The 25,192-nt window shown below is 39.9% G+C and overlaps 5 protein-coding genes across 6 annotated transcripts in view; 2 read left to right on the top strand and 3 right to left on the bottom strand.

Annotated features, from left to right (window-relative positions):
- The window catches only part of LOC129754924 (diacylglycerol kinase eta-like), a 453,200-nt gene that overhangs the window by 141,807 nt on the left and 286,201 nt on the right, over positions 1-25,192 (top strand). The gene's annotated exons all lie outside the window — the stretch shown is intronic.
- LOC129754928 (uncharacterized) lies at positions 136-16,965 on the top strand. Its single transcript, XM_055751195.1, has 5 exons — positions 136-421; positions 6,001-6,045; positions 6,433-6,435; positions 7,758-8,102; positions 16,422-16,965. The coding sequence occupies exons 1-5, from the start codon at positions 136-138 to the stop codon at positions 16,733-16,735; spliced, it is 993 nt and encodes a 330-aa protein (XP_055607170.1). The 3' UTR covers positions 16,736-16,965.
- On the bottom strand, positions 1,655-2,475 carry LOC129754931 (histone H1B-like). Its single transcript, XM_055751198.1, has one exon. The coding sequence runs from the start codon at positions 2,448-2,450 to the stop codon at positions 1,767-1,769; it is 684 nt and encodes a 227-aa protein (XP_055607173.1). The 5' UTR covers positions 2,451-2,475; the 3' UTR covers positions 1,655-1,766.
- LOC129754927 (uncharacterized) lies at positions 6,967-24,075 on the bottom strand. Its single transcript, XM_055751194.1, has 4 exons — positions 23,755-24,075; positions 21,989-22,015; positions 15,865-16,209; positions 6,967-7,550 (listed from the first exon to the last, which is right to left on the bottom strand). Exons 1-4 carry the CDS (start codon positions 24,050-24,052, stop codon positions 7,237-7,239), a joined length of 984 nt encoding a protein of 327 aa, XP_055607169.1. The 5' UTR covers positions 24,053-24,075; the 3' UTR covers positions 6,967-7,236.
- Positions 17,724-18,717, bottom strand: LOC129754934 (histone H1B-like). Its single transcript, XM_055751200.1, has one exon. The coding sequence runs from the start codon at positions 18,693-18,695 to the stop codon at positions 18,012-18,014; it is 684 nt and encodes a 227-aa protein (XP_055607175.1). The 5' UTR covers positions 18,696-18,717; the 3' UTR covers positions 17,724-18,011.

The following is a 25,192-nucleotide window of genomic DNA, read 5'->3' as shown; positions in this document are numbered from 1 at the left end:
TTCTCCCTCCACTTTCTACCGACATTCAAAATGGCGTCTACTCTGGAAAAACGGTATATAAGGAGACCGTTAACGACAGGCAGGCATTAGTTTCGTTTCGATCGTTCGTTAACAACCTAACACAAATCTTCAACAATGACTGGCCGAGGAAAGGGAGGTAAAGGTCTAGGAAAGGGTGGCGCCAAGCGTCATCGCAAGGTTTTGCGTGATAACATCCAGGGAATCACCAAGCCCGCTATCCGTCGTCTGGCTCGTCGTGGAGGAGTCAAGCGTATCTCCGGTTTGATCTACGAGGAAACTCGTGGTGTGCTGAAGGTATTCCTGGAAAACGTGATCCGTGACGCTGTTACCTATACTGAACACGCCAAGCGGAAGACCGTCACTGCCATGGACGTCGTCTATGCCTTGAAACGCCAGGGACGCACTCTGTACGGATTCGGAGGTTAAATCAAAGAATCAATGCAAGCAAAAACGGCCCTTTTCAGGGCCACAAAAAGTATTTTGGAGGAAATTGACTTGAGTTTTTTTATTGTATCATGCACGGAAGGGAGAGTAACTAAGCGAATCTTCTCTGTATCGTTCCAATTTTAGTATATGTTCAATCAATATTAGTTTATTTCTACTTGTTGAAATTCACGATTAGGCAATCCGCGTATTGACGATCGATGGTGGAACTAGCAATCATTTGTGTAGTGTGTTGCTTTGTGAGGACCTTACACGATGCGAATCTTCTCATATATTCATTTTTTAATGCTGTAGCTTAGATCTGTCCACTTTCATATCAATGCTTTCAAATCTTTCTTTAATAGAATAATTTGCCGGAGTGGCATTATATCAAATTAAAATATATAGATATCGACCCAAAGTTAGATTAAGTTGAGACCTTAGATTCAAACATTATTTTTTCCTACCATTTCTGTCTAGGTTTACAAACTTCCTTTTCCTTATTCTAGCAAATAAAACTAACTATCAGTTCATTTTCATTTGAAATTGAGTAGATCATAATTTAAATTGAACTCATTGTTGACAGTTGTAAAGAAGCACATCTGTTAAGTTTACCTTCAATCTAAGCTCAATAGCTTTTTAAACTTCTTGGTTTGTATTATCGGTAGTGAGGATTTGGACGCAAAATGGCGGTTATGTCTGATGTATGCTTGCGTTTTTCTATATCATGTCATAAAGGCATTTAAATATACACTTTCCTCTGAAAACCATCTGGCCCATTTTTGAACCCAAAAGGCAATGTTCAAATTTACTATGCTATAATCATCATTCTCTGAAAACAATCGAGTCAAATACCCAAATCTATGAAGCAATTTATAAAGGATTGATCATCATCCTTTGAAAGTTATCAGGCAACACATAAACACCGAACGGTTTACGACGAATATTCCAATGCTTCTTAGGCACAACAAAGGAGGACAAAGTTCTGTGTTTTGTCCAATTTTCATTCTATTGAAAGCTTTAACAGCCTTGTTTGGAAAATGATTTTAAAAAGGTCTGGAAGGCACCATGAATACCAAGAATTCTCACTTTTTTTTAACCATTTTGAAAACTTTGATTTTATGACCCTATTATTCAGCTTTCAATGATACAAAATCTTGCTTGGAAGGCATGACAGCAAAATTTGATATAATCTTGCAATAAAAGTCTGCACGGAAGCGTACTTCAGGTAATGAAATATTTCATTGGAAAACTCTTTCATAATGTGGTTGGTAGTCCTGAAAAGGACTGATTGTATAAATAGTGTTGAAATTATCATACATTTACTTCTTGGCAGCAGCTTTCTTGGCCACAGTCTTCTTGGGGGTCTTTGGCTTCTTAGCGGCGGCCTTCGGCTTAGCAGCGGCTTTTGGCTTAGCAGCAGCCTTCTTAGGAGCAGCGGCCTTCTTGGGCGCAGCAGCCTTCTTCACGGTGCCGGCTTTCTTGGCGGTCTTAGCCGTGGCAGCCTTGGCCTTCTTCTCAGCGGCAGCCTTTGGCTTTTTAGCGGCAGCGGCTTTTGGCTTCTTGGCGCCAGCGGCCTTTGGCTTCTTGGCCACGGTCTTCTTCTCACCAGCGGCCTTCTTTGGCTTCTTGGCGGCGACCTTCTTCTTCTTCTCGCCAGCTGGCTTCTTATCCTCAGCCTTGATCTTGAAAGATCCGGAAGCTCCGGTGCCCTTGGGCTGGGTGAACTTTCCCTTCTCGACACCGCTCTTCAGGGCCTTCTTGATGAAAGGCGACAACTTGGCCACATCACACTTGTAGTTGGCAGCGATGTACTTTTTGATGGCCTGCAGCGACGATCCCTTGCGTTCCTTCAGGGCCTTGATGGCGGCAACAACCATGTCGTTGACTGGCGGGTGGGTGGATGGCTTCTTGGGCTTCTTTTCTCCCTTCGGGGCCTTTGGCTTCTTGGTTGCCTTGGCAGGAGAGGCAGCTGGAGCTGCGGCAGCAACTTCGGTTTCAGTCATTTTGATTTTGGTTTGGTAGAATGCTCAAAACTTCACGAGGAAAGGTTTTCGAATACCTCCAATGACTGCACCGAGCAGTCCGTTGCAGTTGATGTCCGTGCTAGAGACATGCGACAGGTATTGTTATTTCATTTGAAGGGAATAGTTTTTTTATTTAAAAATGGTCTCTTTTTAAAGTGATGTTTATTTTAAATTTTGACAATTTTTTCAGAATTTTGATACGCTTTGTCAAAGTGAACTCAATAGCCTATCTAAAAATCCATTAAAACGAACTGAATAATCATGAAGGTATGTGATATTTTGAAGTTTCATACCATCCCTTAGCAACAAAGATTAAAATTGTTTCGGGAAAAGTAAATTTTCACTATTGAAACAATTCAAATTTTTATGATATACTGTTCAAATGAAGGAGTGATCAGTTACCTAGATAGATCATTCAAACATTTCTATTATTTGTATGATTTATCCGTATTAAAAGGCGATTTTCCAAGACACTCTCTGGGAACTTCCTTTGAAATTTGATTGAGAGTTGGTTTCATAATTTAAGAACAAACACTTATTAGAAAAGTACGATTATTCTAATGTATTACGAACAATGTATTGGTTTAAAAGATTTTTGAGGTATTTTAGATATTTTTTTTGTCTTTTTCCTATAAAAAAAATCAAAGAAAAACTCCACACAACCTGTCTCGAGTATTCTTCATGCGAAGCTTGGTGCCAACTTATAGAACAACGATCACATTTTCTGATTTAAATTTTATTCGAAATTGATCATATCAAAGATATTAAAAATTGAAACTCCTTCTCATAAACCTATTTTAAGTATCTCAGAAACCGGTTCATATGAACTCATAGTAACCGGTACAAGTTGCTTTGATTTAATAAATGAAAAGCATAATGAAATCTGGAAGCTGGTTCTCAAATGTTTTATGCTTTATCAACAAATATCTGGAAAACAGCTTCGTTATCTTTCCGAGAAAAAAGAAATTTTGTACGGTTTGCATACAATGCAAGAAATTTCTAAAGGACGATGATTCGGGATTTAGTTGATGTATATTGCAAGATTCGAAACAATTCCAATTTCAATCAGCTGCGAACACTCTAGTTAACATTAAAATTGATTATTTACTTTGATTTTCCTCAAAAAGCAGAATTTGTGGCATAATGAATTTATTCGTTTACCTTTTGGCATTAAAAATGTACCTGATAGTTTTCAAAAGAACTTGAATATAAAAACATATAAAGGATGTTGAGTGCCGCAGTAGGCAAAGTTATAATATACATAGAATTCCCAAATAATTATCAGAAGGTGTATCATGTCAGTATAACTGAGAATGGATCTCTGTGTATTGAAATAGAAATTTTCGGTATAATGGAAATTCCACTTAAGAATAAGGACGATGGAATAATTTTTAGATATTCTGACAGTCACCATTGGTAACTCAATGAAACTTTTCTTTGGGAAGTTGGAAAATGGAGTTATTTTTTAGTTCAAACACAAGAAAAACTAGTAATTCGCAATCTGGTACTTGGGTTGGGAAGTGCTGTTAAGTTGAACTACGTAATTATGTTAAAAAATAATTAACTGTACTCTAGTAAAAATTGGATTTGGTCTTGATTAAAATCGGGGACAGTGGTTTTTTGGGAGTTTTATCATTTTGTTTAAGTCTAGATGAAAATGATGAATATGCAACAGATTGATCTCAAAAGTATAAATGCGACTCAACTTTCAACAAATATATGTTGTGGCACTGAAATGGGCCGATTGGGAATAATTGCGGTAAATCCTCAAAGGGCAGTAATTGACGCATTATAAATTTATACGTTTGCCTTTTGGCATTAAAAATGTACCTGATAGTTTCCAATAGACAATGGTTAATCAATCATATACAGGATGTAGAGTGCCGTAGTAGTCAATTATCCGTATAGTTTTCAAATCATAATTAGAACATGTAAACTGTATCATGTCAGCTTTACTGAGAGTGGATCTCTGTGAACTGAAATGGGAATTTTCAGTTAGATGGATTTATTTTTGATAAGCTGGAGATCTATAAGATCTTGTTAGGCGGTTGTTATATTGTCTTCGATTATTTTTACCTGTATTTTCGACCCTACAGTGGTACCGGAGAGTTTGCATTTAAAAAGCTTTTGGGTATTTTTAAGCATTGTACTACAGGAATCTAAGGCTTAGATTCTACAGTGCTCAGTTTGTGTGCTTACATAAACTTTCCTCATTTCACTAACACTCTTTTTTCTTCTCCTTTTTTAGCCTACCCCTGGTGATAATGTACGCATTTCAAGCGACTTCAGCGTATCTACTTTTTGATTTGTTGGTACTTAAGTGTTGTTAAGTTGAACTACACAACTTACTAAACATGTCTACTTTCATTCAACACAAAGTGGGATTTTGGTTCTGATTAAAACTGATTATGGCATTTTTTCAGATTCGCACTCCGGAATTGTAAAGACTTCTGATAAATCTCAGTTTTAGAAGAAGAAAAGACATCGCTCTCAACATATACATGTTGTGGCCCTGAAAAGGGCCGTTTTAAAAACATAGTTTTACACATCAGTGCAAATTTACTTGGAGCTGGTGTACTTGGTGACGGCCTTGGTTCCTTCAGAGACGGCGTGCTTGGCCAACTCTCCCGGAAGCAGCAGACGGACGGCAGTCTGGATTTCGCGGGATGTGATGGTCGAGCGTTTGTTGTAGTGAGCCAACCGAGAGGATTCAGCAGCGATACGTTCGAAGATATCGTTGACGAAGCTGTTCATGATGCTCATGGCCTTGGACGAGATTCCGGTATCAGGGTGGACTTGCTTCAACACTTTGAAGATGTAGATAGCATAGGATTCCTTCCTGCGGACCTTCCGCTTCTTCTTGTCTCCCTTGGCGATGTTCTTCTGGGCCTTGCCGGACTTTTTGGCGGCCTTTCCGCTGGTTTTCGGTGCCATTGTTGAGTTGTTTGGGTAAGATTCGAAACGAAACTGATGATGTTGACTTGGATTGTACCTGCTTTTAAGCAGGCAAAACTCATGCAAAACGGTCCATCCAATCGTCGATTCTGCCTGTTTCCTCTACATTTTGGTTCAACCATCTGCTTCATTTAACATTGCTTCGAGGGTAGATTTTCTATCGTTTGCTTTATGACTCATGCGTATACCTGCATGCGCTCAGGGTTGCCAAGAGTATATAAGCACGACCCTCTTTCCGTTTTCAACATTCTACATTCGTCGTTTCGTTTGTGTTAAGCTACTCTAAACTCAACTCAACAAAATGTCTGGCCGCGGCAAAGGAGGAAAAGTCAAGGGAAAGGCAAAGTCCCGATCATCTCGTGCCGGACTTCAGTTCCCAGTTGGTCGTATCCATCGTCTGCTCCGCAAGGGCAACTACGCAGAACGTGTCGGAGCTGGAGCTCCCGTCTATCTGGCCGCTGTCATGGAATATCTGGCAGCTGAAGTGCTGGAATTGGCAGGAAACGCCGCTCGTGACAACAAGAAGACTCGTATCATCCCGCGTCATCTTCAGCTGGCAATCCGCAATGACGAGGAGTTGAACAAACTGCTCTCGGGCGTCACCATCGCTCAGGGAGGTGTTTTGCCCAACATCCAAGCCGTTCTGTTGCCCAAGAAGACCGAAAAGAAGGCTTAAACTGTCATCTCTTTACTTACAACCAAACCGTCCTTTTCAGGACGACAAATGTTTTTTTTCCTAAGAGTTAATTGATACTTTGTGATTCCTTCTTATTAGGACCTAATTTTTTCAAGAATTTTTATACCTCGGAATGGAAAATACCCAGGCGTCTATTGAAATGTTGAGGGTCATCCGCAACTATATCTGTTAATCGAGTATTACAAATGAAGAGATTCGGAAGAAACTTTTTCTGTAATCGAGCAATATAGCTTATAATTACCGAGAAATCAGTGATTTTGCTGTTATCAAATCACTGTTCTTTCGAACGGCTTATCAGCATTTGATTAGCCGGTTGCATTGATCAATGTTATATCTAAGATTGACAGGCATACACAGTAAGTACTAATATGATTTAAAATATAAATTTCAAAGAGTGCAAGTTAGATTTGTTATAACTTTGCCATTGAAGTTTGCTCAGTGATCAACTGCACCCAGGCTCCGCTCCTGGCTAAACCATTCAACCTCTGTTTAAGCTGGCCAATCCTTGTTCCGGGTCCCGTGAGTCCTCCTCTCAGCCGTAGTGATAAACACACTCTATTAATCGCAGCGTAGCTTATGACATGCGATAGCACTGACCAGAAAGTAACCCTATCGGATTCTGCCTTCCCGGCTTTGATGTCCAGTACCACCTCTTTTCCGCGCTGACTGGCTGGTGGACTCCTCCGCGCTGGTAGCTGGCCTATTGCTAACCGCAAGTTCTTGAGAAACCCCTCTCAATCTAACTCTTGTTCCACTTCCCGACGTATTTGGCCCATAACCTGTCGAAATACAAGTTATCAAACGCAGAATGTGTTGGAATTGAATTAATCTTTATTTGCTATCTCAGTAATGTCTTTACAAAGCCACGCCACAATTACGATTGCTTGTTCCACCAAAGATCGTCAATACGCGGATTGCCTGATCCTGAGTTTCAACAAGTAAAAATAAACTTATATTGATTGGACATATACTAAAATTGGAACGATACAGAGAAGATTGGCTTAGCTACCCTTCCTTCCGTGCATTGTACAATAAAAAACTCAAGTCGATTTCCTCCAAAATACTTTTTGTGGCCCTGAAAAGGACCGTTTTTGGTAGCATTGATTCCATAATTTAACCTCCGAAACCGTACAGAGTGCGTCCCTGGCGTTTCAAGGCATAAACGACGTCCATGGCAGTGACGGTCTTCCGCTTGGCGTGTTCAGTATAGGTAACAGCGTCACGGATCACGTTTTCCAGGAACACCTTCAGAACACCACGAGTTTCCTCGTAGATCAAACCGGAGATACGCTTGACTCCTCCACGACGAGCCAGACGACGGATAGCGGGCTTGGTGATTCCCTGGATGTTATCACGCAAAACTTTGCGATGACGCTTGGCGCCACCCTTTCCTAGACCTTTTCCTCCCTTGCCTCGGCCAGTCATTGTTGTAGATTTGAGTTAGGTTGTTAACGAACGGTTGAAACGAAACTGATGCCTGCCTGCCGTTAACGGTCTCTTTATATACCGTTTTTCTAGGGTAGACGCCATTTTGAATGTCGGTAGAAAGTGGAGGTGGAAGTTTTTCGTTTTCCAGTATAAAAAGGGATGCCAGTTTGTTTCATCCAATTATTCCCATTCAACCGTCTGAACAGCAATGGCTCGTACCAAGCAAACCGCTCGTAAGTCCACCGGAGGAAAAGCTCCTCGCAAACAGTTGGCCACTAAGGCTGCTCGTAAGAGTGCTCCAGCCACCGGAGGAGTCAAGAAGCCTCATCGTTATCGGCCAGGAACCGTTGCTCTGCGTGAGATCCGTCGTTATCAGAAATCCACCGAGCTGCTGATCCGCAAGTTGCCCTTCCAGCGTCTGGTTCGTGAAATCGCTCAGGATTTCAAGACCGATTTGCGTTTCCAGAGCTCGGCCGTCATGGCTCTGCAGGAAGCTAGCGAGGCCTATCTGGTTGGACTTTTTGAGGACACCAATCTGTGTGCCATCCATGCCAAGCGTGTCACGATCATGCCAAAAGACATTCAACTGGCTCGTCGTATTCGTGGAGAACGTGCTTAAATTTTTTCCGTTGGTTAATCAAACGGCCCTTTTCAGGGCCACCAAATTCTCTTTTAAGAAAAAGTTATGAACTTTAATATTTCTTTTGGATTGATTTTGTAGATGAGATATTTTAAATGACATATCAATCAGTTAACCAATCGTTGATCGCATTAGACCATAGCGTGTATAATCAAAAGCTGGAGTTTAAATTGGGATTTTCTTCTGTCCAATATTTGGATTTTCTTTCCATCCATATTTGCATTCCATATAACTTAAAACTTTTCATCTCCATAGTGTTCCTTATTTTGATTTGAATTTATTATCATTGGAATGTGGTATGTGCTTGGAGAGTTTTATAAAGGAATTACTATGGCAAATAGAAGTTTTTGAAATTTTCAATGAAGCTTCAATGCGTGAGAGTAAAATATAGGGCCCTATTGCTTAAAACGAGTCGAGTAACCCATACACTGTCGAGTGAAATGACTCGTGACTCGTCTTATATAATAGGGCCCATAGTAATGTTTTGCCAAAACGTCGGGATTTTGGATGTTGTTGATATTTGTTGTTGATCATTTTCTAAGTGTTTTCAGCCCTCATTTCGAAGGTAATATTTTTGATGTAGCAATTTTTAAATCAGCTAATTGTTTAAGAAATTTACACGACCTTGTTGAATATCGTTACCGATTACTCTAAAATTTCAAGAAACTTCAAAAGTCAACGTCGAAGGTATTGAATTTTGTTAGAATGCGTGCAATGGCTTCAAATTTAAATATGACTGTACAGGACACTATCAGGGCTTCTTATTCTATCGGACGTGTTTCCTACAGGTAATGACACACTGCTCGTCTCGTTTTGATAGGTCTTGCAATTTTTCAAGTTGTGGTTTGATTTTCCGCAGTTTGTTTTCAGTGTACCACAGGGTATGCAACATCAAAAGTAACATAAAACTCTTAGAATACATATTTGTCGTCCTGAAAAGGACGGTTTGTTTGTAAAAAGAGACGATACTGGTTTAAGCCTTCTTTTCGGTCTTCTTGGGCAGCAGAACGGCTTGGATGTTGGGCAAAACACCTCCCTGAGCGATGGTGACGCCCGAGAGAAGTTTGTTCAACTCCTCGTCATTGCGGATGGCCAGCTGAAGATGACGCGGGATGATACGGGTCTTCTTGTTGTCACGAGCGGCGTTTCCTGCCAATTCCAGCACTTCAGCTGCCAGATATTCCATGACAGCGGCCAGATAGACGGGAGCTCCAGCTCCGACACGTTCTGCGTAGTTGCCCTTGCGGAGCAGACGATGGATACGACCAACTGGGAACTGAAGTCCGGCGCGAGATGATCGGGACTTTGCCTTTCCCTTGACTTTTCCTCCTTTGCCGCGGCCAGACATTTTGTTGAGTTGAGTTTAGAGTAGCTTTACACAAACGAAACGACGAATGTAGAATGTTGAAATCGGAAAGTGGGTCGGTGCTTATATACTCCTGGCAACCCTGAGCGCATGCAGGTATACACATGTGCCATAAAGCAAACGAGGGAAAATTCTACGCTCGAAGCAGCCTGAAATGAAACAGATAAATGTGATAAACGTAGGGGAAATAGGTGGACTCGACGATTGGAATAACCGTTTCGCATGAGTTTTGCCTGCTTAAAAGCAGCTGCAACCCAAGCCGAAATCATCAGTTTCGTTTCGAATCTTACCCAAACAACTCCACAATGGCACCGAAAACCAGCGGAAAGGCCGCCAAGAAGTCCGGCAAGGCCCAGAAAAACATCGCCAAGGGAGACAAGAAGAAGAGGAAGGTCCGCCGGAAGGAATCCTATGCTATCTACATCTTCAAAGTGTTGAAGCAAGTCCACCCTGATACCGGAATCTCGTCCAAGGCCATGAGCATCATGAACAGCTTCGTCAACGATATCTTCGAACGTATCGCTGCTGAATCCTCTCGGCTGGCTCACTACAACAAGCGCTCGACCATCACATCCCGCGAAATCCAGACTGCCGTCCGTCTGCTGCTTCCGGGAGAGTTGGCCAAGCACGCCGTCTCTGAAGGAACCAAGGCTGTCACCAAGTACACCAGCTCCAAGTAATTTGTTACTGCTATGAATGATCCACAATCGGCCCTTATCAGGGCCACAACATATTTTCTAAGAGTTATGCTTCTACGTCTTTTCAAATTTTAGTGGCAACAGATGCTCCCGAAGCTTATTGGCAATATCGTTAGTAATTTTGGTGAAATTCTTTGAAGACATTGATTTACTCAGTTTAAGCGACGCTTTTTGACCAAAAGATCAAGATGGCGTCCTTAATGCGCAATAGCTAACTAAGGGATGCTAGAAAAAATGGGCAAACCACTTTCGCATTGTCTGGGCATTTAGCCTCAAGAAAAACCTCAGAAGGAGGGCGGTGGAAAATTTTTTCTATACCTGGATTTTTAAATGAGACGGATGTTGAAAATGACTCGTAGCTAGAGACATAACGAAAGTAGAAAAATCGCCGTGGGTTAAATTGTCACCTTCGTGCCTTCGGAAGAGTACCGGAAGTTGACTGAAGTGAGGTGTTTTGGAAATTATCCCCGTGACCGACTAAACAAGCAATCCGACGGCCTATGTTTGTACACCTGGATGATATAATTGGCAATTCGTTGGTAAATCATTGTACTTTATTAATTCTTTTGAGATCTTTGGCATTGAAATGCGCGTGCATTGATGTTCAAAGGACCGATCCATATTCCCAACGAGATTGCCAATTTGCTCCTTTCCTTAGTAGAGCGTGAAAACAAATTTTCCTCCCTGGGTAAAAGTCCGGGCAACAATACTTTGCTGCTAGCACATCTGTTTTTGCAGATGGCGTAAAAGTGGTGGAAGTAAAATTCGCGACTATCAACACATTAAGGACCGCAAAGAATGCTAATCCCGATAACATCAAAATTTTACATTCCTTCTAAGAAACAACTGTACAAAATTATACACATTTGAAGTCTTCAAGTTATCGACAGTGGTGATTAAAATTTTGTAGAATAAAGTTTCTATATTAAATATCATATTTGAGTAATGCGTCTCAGTTAAGCGCAATGATTGTCATGAGTTCGAACGTATACATTTTGAGCATTATTTTAGAGCCAGTAATTCAGAAAAGTTATGTTATGTACAATATGAATCTTATCGTTTGCCTTTTGGCTTGAATACATCGCCTGATAGTATTCAAAGATTGATGATTTTAGAACATGCTGGTTTCTCTCTGCATGATTGCCTTACAAGGAACGCCAAAATTTCGATTAAAGCCATACCTCCCCATGATAATTCATGACTGCCTCTTTGAAATGATGATGATGATGATGATGATGATGATGATGGCCCTCCACTTTCCCCCGTACATGGGATCTTGGGCTGGATTATCTTGTAAGATATTTTGATAGTCTCCTCATGTTTGGTCGATTTTCGAGTTGCTGGTTTTTTTTGTGAATGTATTCCCATGTACGTCCATCATTGCCTTTTTTATCTGCTTTTTATTTTGGTGCTCTCAATTATCAACTTTTGAACAGGGACCATCTGAGAAAAGGGATATTTCAGGGTATTAAACCCTTCCCACACACACATGAGTCCATTTCAGGGTTTTACCGCGCCCCAGATCGCGTTGCTTTTGATATTTGTCATGTGCGGCTCAGAGACGTTTGTTCAGTTGACTTCATCATCATCTGGTAATAAATTACTCACATTAAACACGTACTATAAACTAAAATTAACTTTTACAAACGCCAAACACTTAATCTTAAAACGATTGAAATTCTCTTCTCTTTTGATTTCCGTTGGTAAATTATTAAATAGTCTTATGCCTCGATAAAACAATGAATTTTGCGAAGATGCCAATAAAAATGATGCAGATCGTATTTCACAAGCAAAACGTGTTCCATAGTGATGCAGGTCCGTTCCTCTTACTATCCGTTCTTGAAGATATTCTGGTGCTATTCCGTTCACGATTTTAAAAATTAAAATCAAGGTGAGGTATGTTACTCGCTGTCTAATTGATAGCCATTGTAGAGCACTTAGCATGTTTTGAACAGGCGTCCTTCGATGGCATCTAAGGATCAACCTCATGATTTTGTTCTGAAGCCTTTGTAGCCGAGCCATTTGCTGATCATTTGCGAAACATATTATAGACGGACAGAAGTCAAAATGCGGGGATATGATTGCTTTATACAAATAAATTAGACTCCACTGTGACAAATCTTTACGTAAACGACACATTAAACCATATTTTTTGGCAATTTTTTTCACTGAATTGTTGATGTGATCTTTGAAGTTTAATCTTTCATCTATTGTTACACCGAGATACTTTATTTCATGAACTATATCGAGACGTTCACCATCGATACAAACGTTTACTGAATCACAGTTCATATGCTTGTTAGAGACGACCAAACATTTAGTTTTAGAGACATTTAGTTTTAACATTTTAAAATTCAGCCATTTATTCAAATTCACGAGATCACAGTTCAATTTATGGACAGCAGCACCAGCATCATCACAAGCAATAAATATCACAGTATCATCGGCAAATAAATTAATATCACAGTGTTTTAGAATTTTCTTCATGTCGTTTATATATAAAATAAAAAGCAGTGGTCCAAGAACGCTTCCTTGAGGTACGCCAAGCGTGGTTTCTTTGGTATTTGATATCACAGAGGAGTATTTGGTTCTTTGAAATCGGTCATCTAAATAGGATTGGAGCCATTTAAGAGCTGTGTCTGTTATCCCGTATTTCGAGAGCGTGTCAATCAGTTTTTGGCGAGAAATAGTTTCGAATGCTCGCTTTAAATCGAGAAAAACGGCAATGATTTTCATTTTTTTATCCAATGTTCCTTTCCATTTAGCCAGTAATAGGTTTAGAGCTGTTTCACAAGAGTGATTTTTACGGTATCCGCTTTGTTCTGCAACCAGTATTTTGTTAGCTTCAATGTAGCATAATAACTGCTCCTTCACTACTAATTCCAAAACCTTCTCATAAACTGGAAGCATATTAATGGGTCGAAACTCCTCTGCTTTTGATGTTCCATTTACTTTTTCAATCGGAACGACCAAAGACTCTTTCCAGGACCGTGGAACGCTTCCCATCAACAAAGATTCATTGATGATCTGCAATAGTTTACCACCAATTACTTCAAATCCATCTTTCAATATTCTGCAGTTCACTACATCGGCACCAGAAGATGATCCCATTGTCCAGACAATTTTCTTTAAACATTCAAGCGTTGTTGGTGAGAAATTGGCTAATTTGCTTCGGGTATACAATCCTGTAAGTTGAATGGGCTCAGGCTCTGTTTCAATGGAACTACTTATTTCTTCAATACTTGATATGAAATATTCATTGAACATGTTGGCGATTTTTAACTGATCATATTCTTCTACTCCATCAAATTCAATAGATTGAGCTAAAGGTGCATCTGGTTTTATGAGCTTCTTGAGAACTTTCCATAGTTCCTTACTATTAGTTTTATTCGCGTCAATAGAGCGCTGTATGTATTCTCGTTTCTTTCTTCGCAGATTACATGAATACTCGTTTCTGTACACTTTATAGAGTGACCATGTACGATCAGTGTTACACTGCAAAAATTTCTGGTACGACTTATCCCTTCTTCTTTTCATCTGGGCAAGTTCAGTATCAAACCATTTTATTGATTCTTTGGCTTTTTTAAATTCAATGGTCACTAATGTATTGACACATTTTTGAATATTGTCGATTAAACTTTTTGCTTTATTATGTAGATTATCTAGCAACCATTCCGAATTGATTGGTTCTATTTGATTTCTCAACAACGTAAGTAATTTGTCAGGGGAGTAATTTTTCCAACTCTTTACCCTAATTAATTTTTCATCACAATCAATACTGTTGTTATCAATGTACAAACATAAAGTTTCATGGTCAGAAATTTTAAAATCGTTAACGGCACAAACATGAATATCACAGTTTGTGAATGCCATGTCAATCAGTGTTTGGCTAGTACGTGTTATGCGAGTATAATCCTTAACATGCTGTTTGAGATAGAACGAATTCATCATATTTTTCAGGTTTGCGGAATCTGCAAGATTTAACCAATCTATATTGAAATCTCCGACTATCAAGTTAAACTTAGATAAGTCAACAAATTCTTCTAACCAAGTTTCCTCTAATACTTTTAGAAATATGGCATCACTGTCGTTAGGTGAATGATACAGCACACCATATCGACCTGCAGTTATTCCAGAGAAAATTTCGATACCGAGGAACCAATTTCGATTCATTTTAGCATTCAATAGAACCTTATATTTTATGCTTGTATGGAGATAAATCATAACTCCTCCAGTGTGCCTCGAATCAGAGAAGCAAATTACGGAACGGAAATTTGGTAGCTGGAAAAGATTTACGTCTAATGTTTCTGTCACATGCGTTTCTGTCAGCATTACTAATTTTGGTTTCATCGATTGCACCATCAAACGAATATCTTCAAAGTTTGCTGTCATTCCTCCACAATTCAAATAAATAACTGTTGGTTGATTTTTATTCTGCTCTTCTAGTTGCTATGGACCATAATTCAAGAGACGACGTTTGTTTGCTACTAGTTTTTTGTAAACTGGACATTCTTCACTCTTCTTCTTTGTAATCGAAACATCATAATTTGCTCCCATTAAATTTTGTACATTTGAGATAACAGATTGCAAATTTGCCTCATCATTGACGCCGAGAATCACCCTACCGTTGTTCCCTTCTCTTACGGTTTGAATTTTTACGGCAGACCTGTCGATCTTAGCTCGTAAATCTTCTTTAGTTGCCCTGGAAGTCTGATCAGGTTCTTTTGGCTTAACTATGACCATTGGCTCTCTTTTTTTGATAGGTGTTTTAGTAACGAATTGATTATTTCCTTTCATTACATCAGCAAAAGTAGGGGTTCGACCACGCATCATTTGTACGGGATCATCTTCTGGATTTTTTACATAATCCTTTTCCACACGAGCTCTTTTTCTCGATCGCAAATTAGTACTCGGACCGGAAGGGGTTTCTATATTTATTATATTTTTCGGTTGCACTGTTATATTCTCTTTTAAAACACTTTTGACATTCTCCACAATATTTTCTCCTTCAGTTTTTAGCATGTTTTTCACTATTTCTTCATTTTCTTTCAACTTTAGTTCAATTTCCTTTTTCCATTTATTTAAATTGTCATTCACTGATTGAATCAATTCATTGCATTTCACAACTAAGTTTTCATTTCCCAATCGCCCATTACGACAATCTCTGCACACAAACTTCATCCCGCGGTTTTTTTCCATATATTTGAGACCATTCTCGTCTATCCCATCACAGCATTTCAAGTGCAAGAACGAGCCACACGTCCCGAAACATTTGACTTTCATTGTTTCATCCCGTATTGGCTTTACACACGCGCAGCACGTCGAGGTCGACGACATCGCACTGCCGAATTTTGGCCTGTCGGCCACACACTTTGCTTCAAATTTGCACTGCTTTGTTATGCACACTTCAATGGGAGAATTTTACAATCTTTTACTGCAATTTCAGTACATTCACCGTTTATTTTTCAACGAAATAGTCTTAGTGGTCCTGAAAAGGACCGTTTGGTATAGATAAATGCAAAACAGATACAACGAATTCGTTTAAGCACGTTCTCCTCGGATACGACGAGCCAGTTGAATATCCTTTGGCATGATAGTGACACGCTTGGCATGGATGGCACACAGATTGGTGTCCTCAAAGAGACCAACCAGATAGGCCTCGCTAGCTTCCTGCAGAGCCATGACGGCCGAGCTCTGGAAACGCAGATCGGTCTTGAAATCCTGAGCGATTTCACGAACCAGACGCTGGAAGGGCAACTTGCGGATCAGCAGCTCGGTGGATTTCTGGTAACGACGGATCTCACGCAGAGCAACGGTTCCTGGCCGATAACGATGAGGCTTCTTGACTCCTCCGGTGGCTGGAGCACTCTTACGAGCAGCCTTAGTGGCCAGCTGTTTGCGAGGAGCTTTTCCTCCGGTGGACTTACGAGCGGTTTGCTTGGTACGAGCCATTGCTGTTCAGACGGTTGAATGAAAATGATTGAATGAAACAAACTGGCATCCCTTTTTATACTGCAAATCGAAAAACTTCCCCCTCCACTTTCTACCGACATTCAAAATGGCGTCTACCCTGGCGTCTACAAACGGTATATAAAGAGACCGTTAACGACAGGCAGGCATCAGTTTCGTTTCAACCGTTCGTTAACAACCTAACTCAAATCTTCAACAATGACTGGCCGAGGCAAGGGAGGAAAAGGTCTAGGAAAGGGTGGCGCCAAGCGTCATCGCAAGGTTTTGCGTGATAACATCCAGGGAATCACCAAGCCCGCTATCCGTCGTCTGGCTCGTCGTGGAGGAGTCAAGCGTATCTCCGGTTTGATCTACGAGGAAACTCGTGGTGTTCTGAAGGTGTTCCTGGAAAACGTGATCCGTGACGCTGTTACCTATACTGAACACGCCAAGCGGAAGACCGTCACTGCCATGGACGTTGTCTATGCCTTGAAACGCCAGGGACGCACTCTGTACGGTTTCGGAGGTTAAATCATGGAATCAATGCAAGCAAAAACGGCCCTTTTTAGGGCCACAAATAGTATTTTGGAGGAAATTGACTTGAGTTTTTTTTATTGTATAATGCACGGAAGGAAGGGTAGCTAAGCCAATCTTCTCTGTATCGTTCCAATTTTAGTATATGTTCAATCAATACAAGTTTATTTCTACTTGTTGAAACTCGGGATCAGGCAATCCGCGTATTGACAGTCGATGGGGAAACTAGCAATCGTTAGTGTAGTGTGTTGCTTTGTAAGGACCTTACACGATGCGAATCTTCTCATATATTCAAGTTTTTTAAACCTGTAGCTTTGATCTTTCCACCTTCATATCAATGCTTTCAATTCTTTCTTGAATAAAATAATTTGCCGACGTGGCTTAATATCAAATTAAAATATATATCGACCCAAAGTAAGATTAAGTTGAGACCTTAGATTCAAACGTTTATTTTTCCTATCATTTCTGTCTAGGTTTACAAACTTCCTTTTTCTAATTTGAGCAAATAAAACTACTTATCAGTTCATTTTCATTTAAAATTGAATAGATCATAATTTAAATTGAACTCATTGTTGACCGTTGTAAAGAAGCACATCTGTTAAGTTTACCTTTAATATATGCTCAATAGCTTTTTACACTTCTTGGTTTGTATTATCGGAAGCGAGGATTCGGACGCAAAATGGCGGTTATGTCTGGTGTATGCTTGCGTTTTTCTATATCATGTCATAAAGGCAATAGATAAGGCGTTTTTCTATATCATGTTATAAAATAAACACTTTCCTCTGAAAACCATCTGGCCTATTTTTGAACCCAAAAGGCAATGTTTAAATTTATAATGCTATCATCTTTCTCTGAAAACAATCAAGTCAAATACCCAAACCTATGAAGCAATTTATAAAGGATTTATCACCATCCTTTGAAAGTTATCAGGCAACATATAGAAACCGAACGGTATACGACGAATATTCCAATGCTTCTAAGGCAGGAGAACGAAGTTTGAGTTTTGTCCAATTTTCATTTTATTGAAAGCTTTAGTAGCCTTGTTTGGAAAACGTTTTCAAAAAGGTTTGGAAGCCACCATGATTACCAAGATTTGGCACGTTTTTTAACCATTTTGAAAATTGATAGTGAAATTTTATATAATCTTGCATTAAAAATCTGCTCGGAAGCGCACTTTAGGTAATGAAATATTTCATTGGAAAACTCTTGCACAATGTGGTTGGTAGTCCTGAAAAGGACTGATTGTATTACTAGTGTTGAAATGATCAAACATTTACTTCTTGGCGGCAGCTTTCTTGGCCACAGTCTTCTTGGGGGTCTTTGGCTTCTTAGCGGCGGCCTTCGGCTTAGCAGCGGCTTTTGGCTTAGCAGCAGCCTTCTTAGGGGCAGCGGCCTTCTTGGGCGCAGCAGCCTTCTTCACGGTGCCGGCTTTCTTGGCGGTCTTAGCCGTGGCAGCCTTGGCCTTCTTCTCAGCGGCAGCCTTTGGCTTTTTAGCGGCAGCGGATTTCGGCTTCTTGGCGCCAGCGGCCTTTGGCTTCTTGGCCACGGTCTTCTTCTCACCAGCGGCCTTTTTTGGCTTCTTGGCGGCGATCTTCTTCTTCTTCTCGCCAGCTGGCTTCTTCTCTTCAGCCTTGATCTTGAACGATCCGGAAGCTCCGGTGCCCTTGGTTTGGGCGAACTTTCCCTTCTCGACACCGCTCTTCAGGGCCTTCTTGATGAAGGGCGACAACTTGGCCACATCACACTTGTAGTTGGCAGCGATGTACTTTTTGATGGCCTGCAGCGAAGATCCCTTGCGTTCCTTCAGGGCCTTGATGGCGGCAACAACCATGTCATTGACTGGCGGGTGGGTGGATGGCTTCTTGGGCTTCTTTTCTCCCTTCGGGGCCTTTGGCTTCTTGGTTGCCTTGGCAGGAGAGGCAGCTGGAGCTGCGGCAGCAACTTCGGTTTCAGTCATTTTGGTTTTGGTTTGGTAGAATGCTCACACTTCACGAGGAAAGGTTTTCGAATAACAACAATGACTGCATCGAGTAGTCCGTTGCCGTTGATGTCCGTGCTAGAGACATTCGGCAGGTATGGTTATTTCATTTGAAGAGAATAGTTTTGTGATTTAGAAATGATCTTTTTTAAAGTTCTGTTTATTCAACATTTTTTCAATTTTATGGGATTTTTGATATGTTTTGTCAAAGTTAACTCAATAGCCTATCTAAAAATCCATTAAAACAGACTGAATAATCACGAAGATATGGGATATTTTGAAGTTTCATACCATCCCTTAGCAGTAAAGATAAAAATTGTTTTTCTAAAAGTAAATTTTCACTATTGACTCAATTTAAATACTTATGATTTACTATTTAATTGAAAGACCGATCAGTTACCTTGTTAGATCATTCAAACATTTCTTATATTTGTATGATATATCCGTATTAATAGTTGATCTTCCAAGACACTCTCTGGGAACCACCTTTTAAATTTATTTGAAGGTTGGTTTCATTACTTAAGAACAACCAATTATTTGTAAAGTATGATTATTCTTATGACTTATAAACAATGTATTGGCTCTTAAGATATTTGAGGTATTTTAGATATATTTTTGTCTTTTTCTTATAAAAATCAAAGAAAAAGTTCGCACAACCTGTCTTGAATATTGCAGATTGCTTCATGCAACATATAGAACATCGATCACCTTTTCTGATTTAATTTTTATACGATATTGATCATATGAAACATGTTCGAAATTGAAAACACCTTCTCATAAGCCTATATTAAGTATCATAAACGCCCGTTCAAATTTTCTCATAGTAACCGGTACAATTTGCTTTGATTTTATAAATGAAATGTAGCATTTTCAAATCCTTTGCAAAAAACAAAAATTTTATAGAAAAATTTCATAAAAGGTATTCTGGTTAAAAAAAATGTTTAACAAAAAAGAGGTTTCGCAATTGATCATAATGTCAACCATAAAATATTTCTCGGTGATTAATCGAACAAATATGATTGATTGCTTGCAATGAATGATGATATTGACAAATATGTATCAAACATGCAGCGTAGAGAAATGGTTCAAATCAAAAGCGAAATAATAAAATTCGATATTTCTTTAAAAAAACAAACTACAACTAATGATTATGTATGCTTTTGAAACCTACAAGCTTATGTGCTGATTCTCAAATGTTTTAAACATTATCAACAAAACAACTTTGTTGTCTTTCCGAAATTTTCTTTGGTTTGCATACAATTCAAACAATTTCTAAAGGATGATGACTCGGAACCAGTTGCGAACACTCGAGTTAACATGAAAATTGATTTTTTTTACTTGATTTTCCTCAAAATGCATTATTTGTCGCGTTATGAGTTTAAACGTTTACCTTTTGGCTTCAATAATATACCTGATAGCTTCCAAAAGACAATGAATATTACAAAAATAATAAGGGATGCTGAGGGCCTTAGTAGGCAAAGTGATAAGATCCATAGAATTCCCAAATCATAATCAGAACGTGTATAATGTCACCTTACTAAGAATGGATCTTTGTGTATTGAAATGGAAATTTTCGGTAAAATGAAAATTTCTCTTAAGGATAGGACTACGGAACAATTTTTCGTTGACAGTCACCATGAGTTACCAATAAAACTCTTCTATGGGTAGTTGGAAAATGGGGTTATTTCAAAGTTGAAACACAAGAAAAACAAGCTCTTCGCAATCTGGTACTTGGGTTGGGAAGTGCTGTTAAGTTGAACTACGCAATTATGCCAATAGAAAATTCACTGTACTCTAGAAAAAATGGATTTTGTCTTGATTAAAATCGGGGCTGTGGGTTTTTGAGTGTTAAATCACCTTGTTTAAGTCTAAATGAAAATGATGAATATTAAACAGATTGATCTCAAGAAAAGAATTGCGGCTCAACACTCAACATAAATATCTTGTGTCCCTGAAAAGGGCCGATTAGGAAAAATTGCGGTAAATCCCCAAAGGGCCGTGATTGTCGCATTATGACGCATTATGATTTAAACGTTTACCTTTTGGCACTAAAAATTGACCTGATAGTTTTCAGTAGACAATGGGTATATCAATCATGTAAAGGATGTAGAGGGCCGTAGTAGGCAATTATCCGTATAGTTTTCAAATCATAATCAGAAAATGAACACTGTATCATGTCAGCTTTACTGAGAGTGGATCTCTGTTAACTTAAATGGGAATTTTCATAACTGTCTTCCTCTATTTCTACCAGTTTAATCGACCCTAGTGGTACCGGTAAGTTTGCATTTAATCCACTTTTAGGTTTTTAAGCATTTTTCTATAGGAATCTAAGGTTATTTCAACGGTGCTCCTACACACACTTTCCTCATTTCTCTATCACCCTGGGTGATCTCTTTTTGAAGCTCATACCTGGGAAGAATGTCCGCGTTTTAAGCGACTTCAGCGTATCTACTTTTTTAAGAATTGTATTGCTAGACACACTCAATAAAAATCTTTTTGCTTGATATAAAAACAATTAATGAAAGATTTCTGAATAATCCCAGTTTGAGAAGAAGAAAAGACAGCACTCTAAACATATCCACGTTGTGGCCCTGAAAAGGGCCGTTTAGGAATCATTCACGGTCAATCCAATTTACTTGGAGCTGGTGTACTTGGTGACAGCCTTGGTTCCTTCAGAGACGGCGTGCTTGGCCAACTCTCCCGGAAGCAGCAGACGGACGGCAGTCTGGATTTCGCGGGATGTGATGGTCGAGCGTTTGTTGTAGTGAGCCAGCCGAGAGGATTCAGCAGCGATACGTTCGAAGATATCGTTGACGAAGCTGTTCATGATGCTCATGGCCTTGGACGAGATTCCGGTATCAGGGTGGACTTGCTTCAACACTTTGAAGATGTAGATAGCATAGGATTCCTTCCTGCGGACCTTCCTCTTCTTCTTGTCTCCCTTGGCGATGTTCTTCTGGGCCTTGCCGGACTTCTTGGCGGCCTTTCCGCTGGTTTTCGGTGCCATGTTCGAGTTGTTTGGGTTAGATTCGAAACGAAACTGATGAATTCGGCTTGCGTTACAGCTGCTTTTAAGCAAGGCGAAACGGTCCTTCCAATCGTCGAGTCTGCCTGTTTTCCCTACGTTTTCCACATTTATCTGTTTCATTTCACGCTGCTTCGAGGGTAGACTTTTTCCTCGTTTGCTTTGTGACTCATGCGCATACCTGTATGCGTTCAGGGTTGCAAAGAGTATATAAGCACCGACCCTCTTACCGTTTTCAACATTCTACATTCATCGTTTCGTTTGTGTAAAGCTACTCTAAACTCAACTCATCAAAATGTCTGGCCGCGGCAAAGGAGGAAAAGTCAAGGGAAAGGCAAAGTCCCGATCATCTCGTGCCGGACTTCAGTTCCCAGTTGGTCGTATCCATCGTCTGCTCCGCAAGGGCAACTACGCAGAACGTGTCGGAGCTGGAGCTCCCGTCTATCTGGCCGCTGTCATGGAATATCTGGCAGCTGAAGTGCTGGAATTGGCAGGAAACGCCGCTCGTGACAACAAGAAGACCCGTATCATCCCGCGCCATCTTCAGCTGGCCATCCGCAATGACGAGGAGTTGAACAAACTGCTCTCGGGCGTCACCATCGCTCAGGGAGGTGTTTTGCCCAACATCCAAGCCGTTCTTCTGCCCAAGAAGACCGAAAAGAAGGCTTAAACTGTCATCTCTTTACTTACAACTAAACCGTCCTTTTCAGGACGACAAATGTTTTTTCTAAGAGTTATGTGATACTTTGTGATTCCTTCTTTATAGGACTCATTTTTATCAAGAATTTATATACCTTGGAATGTGATTTTTATTCATCGACGTTTTTCGGCAGATTTTAGAATCAAAAAACATGTTTTACCAGTTGTTCAGACGTTTCAAGCTACTGTGGCTTTCGCTCTTCTTCAGTGGACACTGAAATTATATTTTGAACAATTAATTATTTATCTAATTTACAAAATTTAAAATCTTACAAACTACTGGCCTTTGTCTATATTAATAAGATTCTGGACATTTTGTTTAGAAATTCGTTTACATGTTACATATGTTAGTGTTTGTGACAATTTTTTAATTACAGAGTTGTAATTTGTCTTAAAATTACAGGAGTCTATCTGCCTATTAACTACATTGTTGTCACCTCTAATCTCAATGTTAAAAGTTTCAGCTGTGATTCTTGCATTATAGCCTGTAACTTTTTCTAAAATCTTTGTATCGTCGAAGTCAACAAGGTGACCAGTTTCCAAACTATGTTGTGCTAGTCCAGTGCTTATTTGTTCTGGAGATACATTTGTTTTATGTTGTTTAATCTTTTTTTTCCAAAAACTGGCCAGTTTCACCTATGTATGATTTGTTACATTGACCACATTTAATTTCATACACGACATTAGTATTTTTGTTTTTGGGGATTTTGTCCTTAGTTTTTGTGAGGATCAGATCTCAAATCGGTACTACTGTCAAATTGCCATAAGTACCTTGAAAGCTTTTTCCCCTATCCTGAACAAAAAGGGATTGTAACAAATTTGCTTGAATTTCTATTCGTTATACTCAAAGTGTTGTGAATTTTATGTGTTCGTTTTTTAACAATACTCGTTACAAAATAATGTGGATAGTTGTTTAGGTTCAGAATGTTTCTTACTGTATTAAGTGTTTTCCCTATATTTTGCGTGTGATAACCTTATTGCCCTGTCTACTAAAGCTATGACAGTATTCTTTTGGAAACTTTTGGGGTCTTTTGGGAACCATTTCGTTGTGATGCCATTTAATTCCCGCCGCAATATTGTATCGAGAATCTTAATTTCTCCATTCAATTCGATGGTGAACTGCAACCGTTGATGAAACCTATTGAACGTGTCGACAGTTTCAGTCTGATGGTCACTTCTTGAAGCTACCAAGCAGTCATCAACGTATTGCATTATACAATAAAAAACTCAAGTCGATTTCCTCCAAAATTATTTTTGTGGCCCTAAAAAGGGCCGTTTTTGATAGTATTGATTCAATGATTTAACCTCCGAAACCGTACAGAGTGCGTCCCTGGCGTTTCAAGGCATAGACGACGTCCATGGCAGTGACGGTCTTCCGCTTGGCGTGTTCAGTATAGGTAACAGCGTCACGGATCACGTTTTCCAGGAACACCTTCAGAACACCACGAGTTTCCTCGTAGATCAAACCGGAGATACGCTTGACTCCTCCACGACGAGCCAGACGACGGATAGCAGGCTTGGTGATTCCCTGGATGTTATCACGCAAAACCTTGCGATGACGCTTGGCGCCACCCTTTCCTAGACCTTTTCCTCCCTTGCCTCGGCCAGTCATTGTTGAAGATTTGAGTTAGGTTGTAAATGAACGGTTGAGTCGAAACTGATGCCTGCCTGTCGTTAACGGTCTCCTTATATACCGTTTTTCCAGGGTAGACGCCATTTTGAATGTCGGTAGAAAGTGGAGGGGAAAGTTTTTCGTTTTCCAGTATAAAAAGGGATGCCAGTTTGTTTCATTCAATTATTCCCATTCAACCGTCTGAACAGCAATGGCTCGTACCAAGCAAACCGCTCGTAAGTCCACCGGAGGAAAAGCTCCTCGCAAACAGCTGGCCACTAAGGCTGCTCGTAAGAGTGCTCCAGCCACCGGAGGAGTCAAGAAGCCTCATCGTTATCGGCCAGGAACCGTTGCTCTGCGTGAGATCCGTCGTTACCAGAAATCCACCGAGCTGCTGATCCGCAAGTTGCCCTTCCAGCGTCTGGTTCGTGAAATCGCTCAGGATTTCAAGACCGATCTGCGTTTCCAGAGCTCGGCCGTCATGGCTCTGCAGGAAGCTAGCGAGGCCTATCTGGTTGGATTGTTCGAGGACACCAATCTGTGCGCCATCCATGCCAAGCGTGTCACGATCATGCCAAAAGATATTCAACTGGCTCGTCGTATTCGTGGAGAACGTGCTTAAATTTTTTCCGTTGGTTCAAACAAACGGCCCTTTTCAGGGCCACCAAATTCTCTTTTTAAGAAATAGTTATGAACTTTTATTTTTCTCCAGGGTTGATTATGTGGTTGGGATATTTTAAATGCCATATCAATCAGTTTTCCAATTGTTGCTCGCATTAGACCATAGCGTGTATAATCAAAAACTGGAGTGGAAATTGGGATTGTCTTGTGTCCAATATTTGGATTTTTTTTCCATCCATATTTGCATTGCATATAACATATATGATCATCAAAATCGATGTTCGTTCAATATTATTCCTGTTTTTGATGTGGTATGTGTTTGGAGAGCTTTATAAAACAATTTGTGTCACTTCGTCAAATATGAGTTTTAAACATTGTTTAATGAAGCCTCAACGCGAGACATCATTAGCTGTCAAGTTTTAAACAAAGACGCCATTTATGGAACCATTTTGTTTTTCAAATACCGACACTTCTGATCGAGGAACTTATCGACTATTTTGAAATGATGGTTTCGTTTGC

The sequence above is a fragment of the Uranotaenia lowii genome, chromosome 3 (genome assembly GCF_029784155.1).
Source record: "Uranotaenia lowii strain MFRU-FL chromosome 3, ASM2978415v1, whole genome shotgun sequence".
NCBI lineage: Eukaryota > Metazoa > Arthropoda > Insecta > Diptera > Culicidae > Uranotaenia > Uranotaenia lowii.
The sequence above is the reverse complement of the archived record's forward strand: the minus strand, read 5'-3'. Positions and strand labels throughout refer to the sequence as shown.

Coding starts and splice junctions, on each gene's coding strand:
- LOC129754927 (XM_055751194.1), bottom strand. CDS start 24,052: ATGACTGGCCGAGGCAAGGGAGGAAAAGGTCTAGGAAAGGGTGGCGCC. Junction 16,210..21,988: donor ACACAAACGAAACGATGAAT/GTAGAATGTTGA, acceptor CCGTCTGAACAG/CAATGGCTCGTACCAAGCAA. Junction 7,551..15,864: donor CAATCTGTGTGCCATCCATG/CCAAGCGTGTCA, acceptor TCAAATCTACAA/CAATGACTGGCCGAGGCAAG.
- LOC129754931 (XM_055751198.1), bottom strand. CDS start 2,450: ATGACTGAAACCGAAGTTGCTGCCGCAGCTCCAGCTGCCTCTCCTGCC.
- LOC129754928 (XM_055751195.1), top strand. CDS start 136: ATGACTGGCCGAGGAAAGGGAGGTAAAGGTCTAGGAAAGGGTGGCGCC. Junction 422..6,000: donor TGCCTTGAAACGCCAGGGAC/GCACTCTGTACG, acceptor CGCAATGACGAG/GAGTTGAACAAACTGCTCTC. Junction 8,103..16,421: donor CAATCTGTGTGCCATCCATG/CCAAGCGTGTCA, acceptor TCAAATCTTCAA/CAATGACTGGCCGAGGCAAG.
- LOC129754934 (XM_055751200.1), bottom strand. CDS start 18,695: ATGACTGAAACCGAAGTTGCTGCCGCAGCTCCAGCTGCCTCTCCTGCC.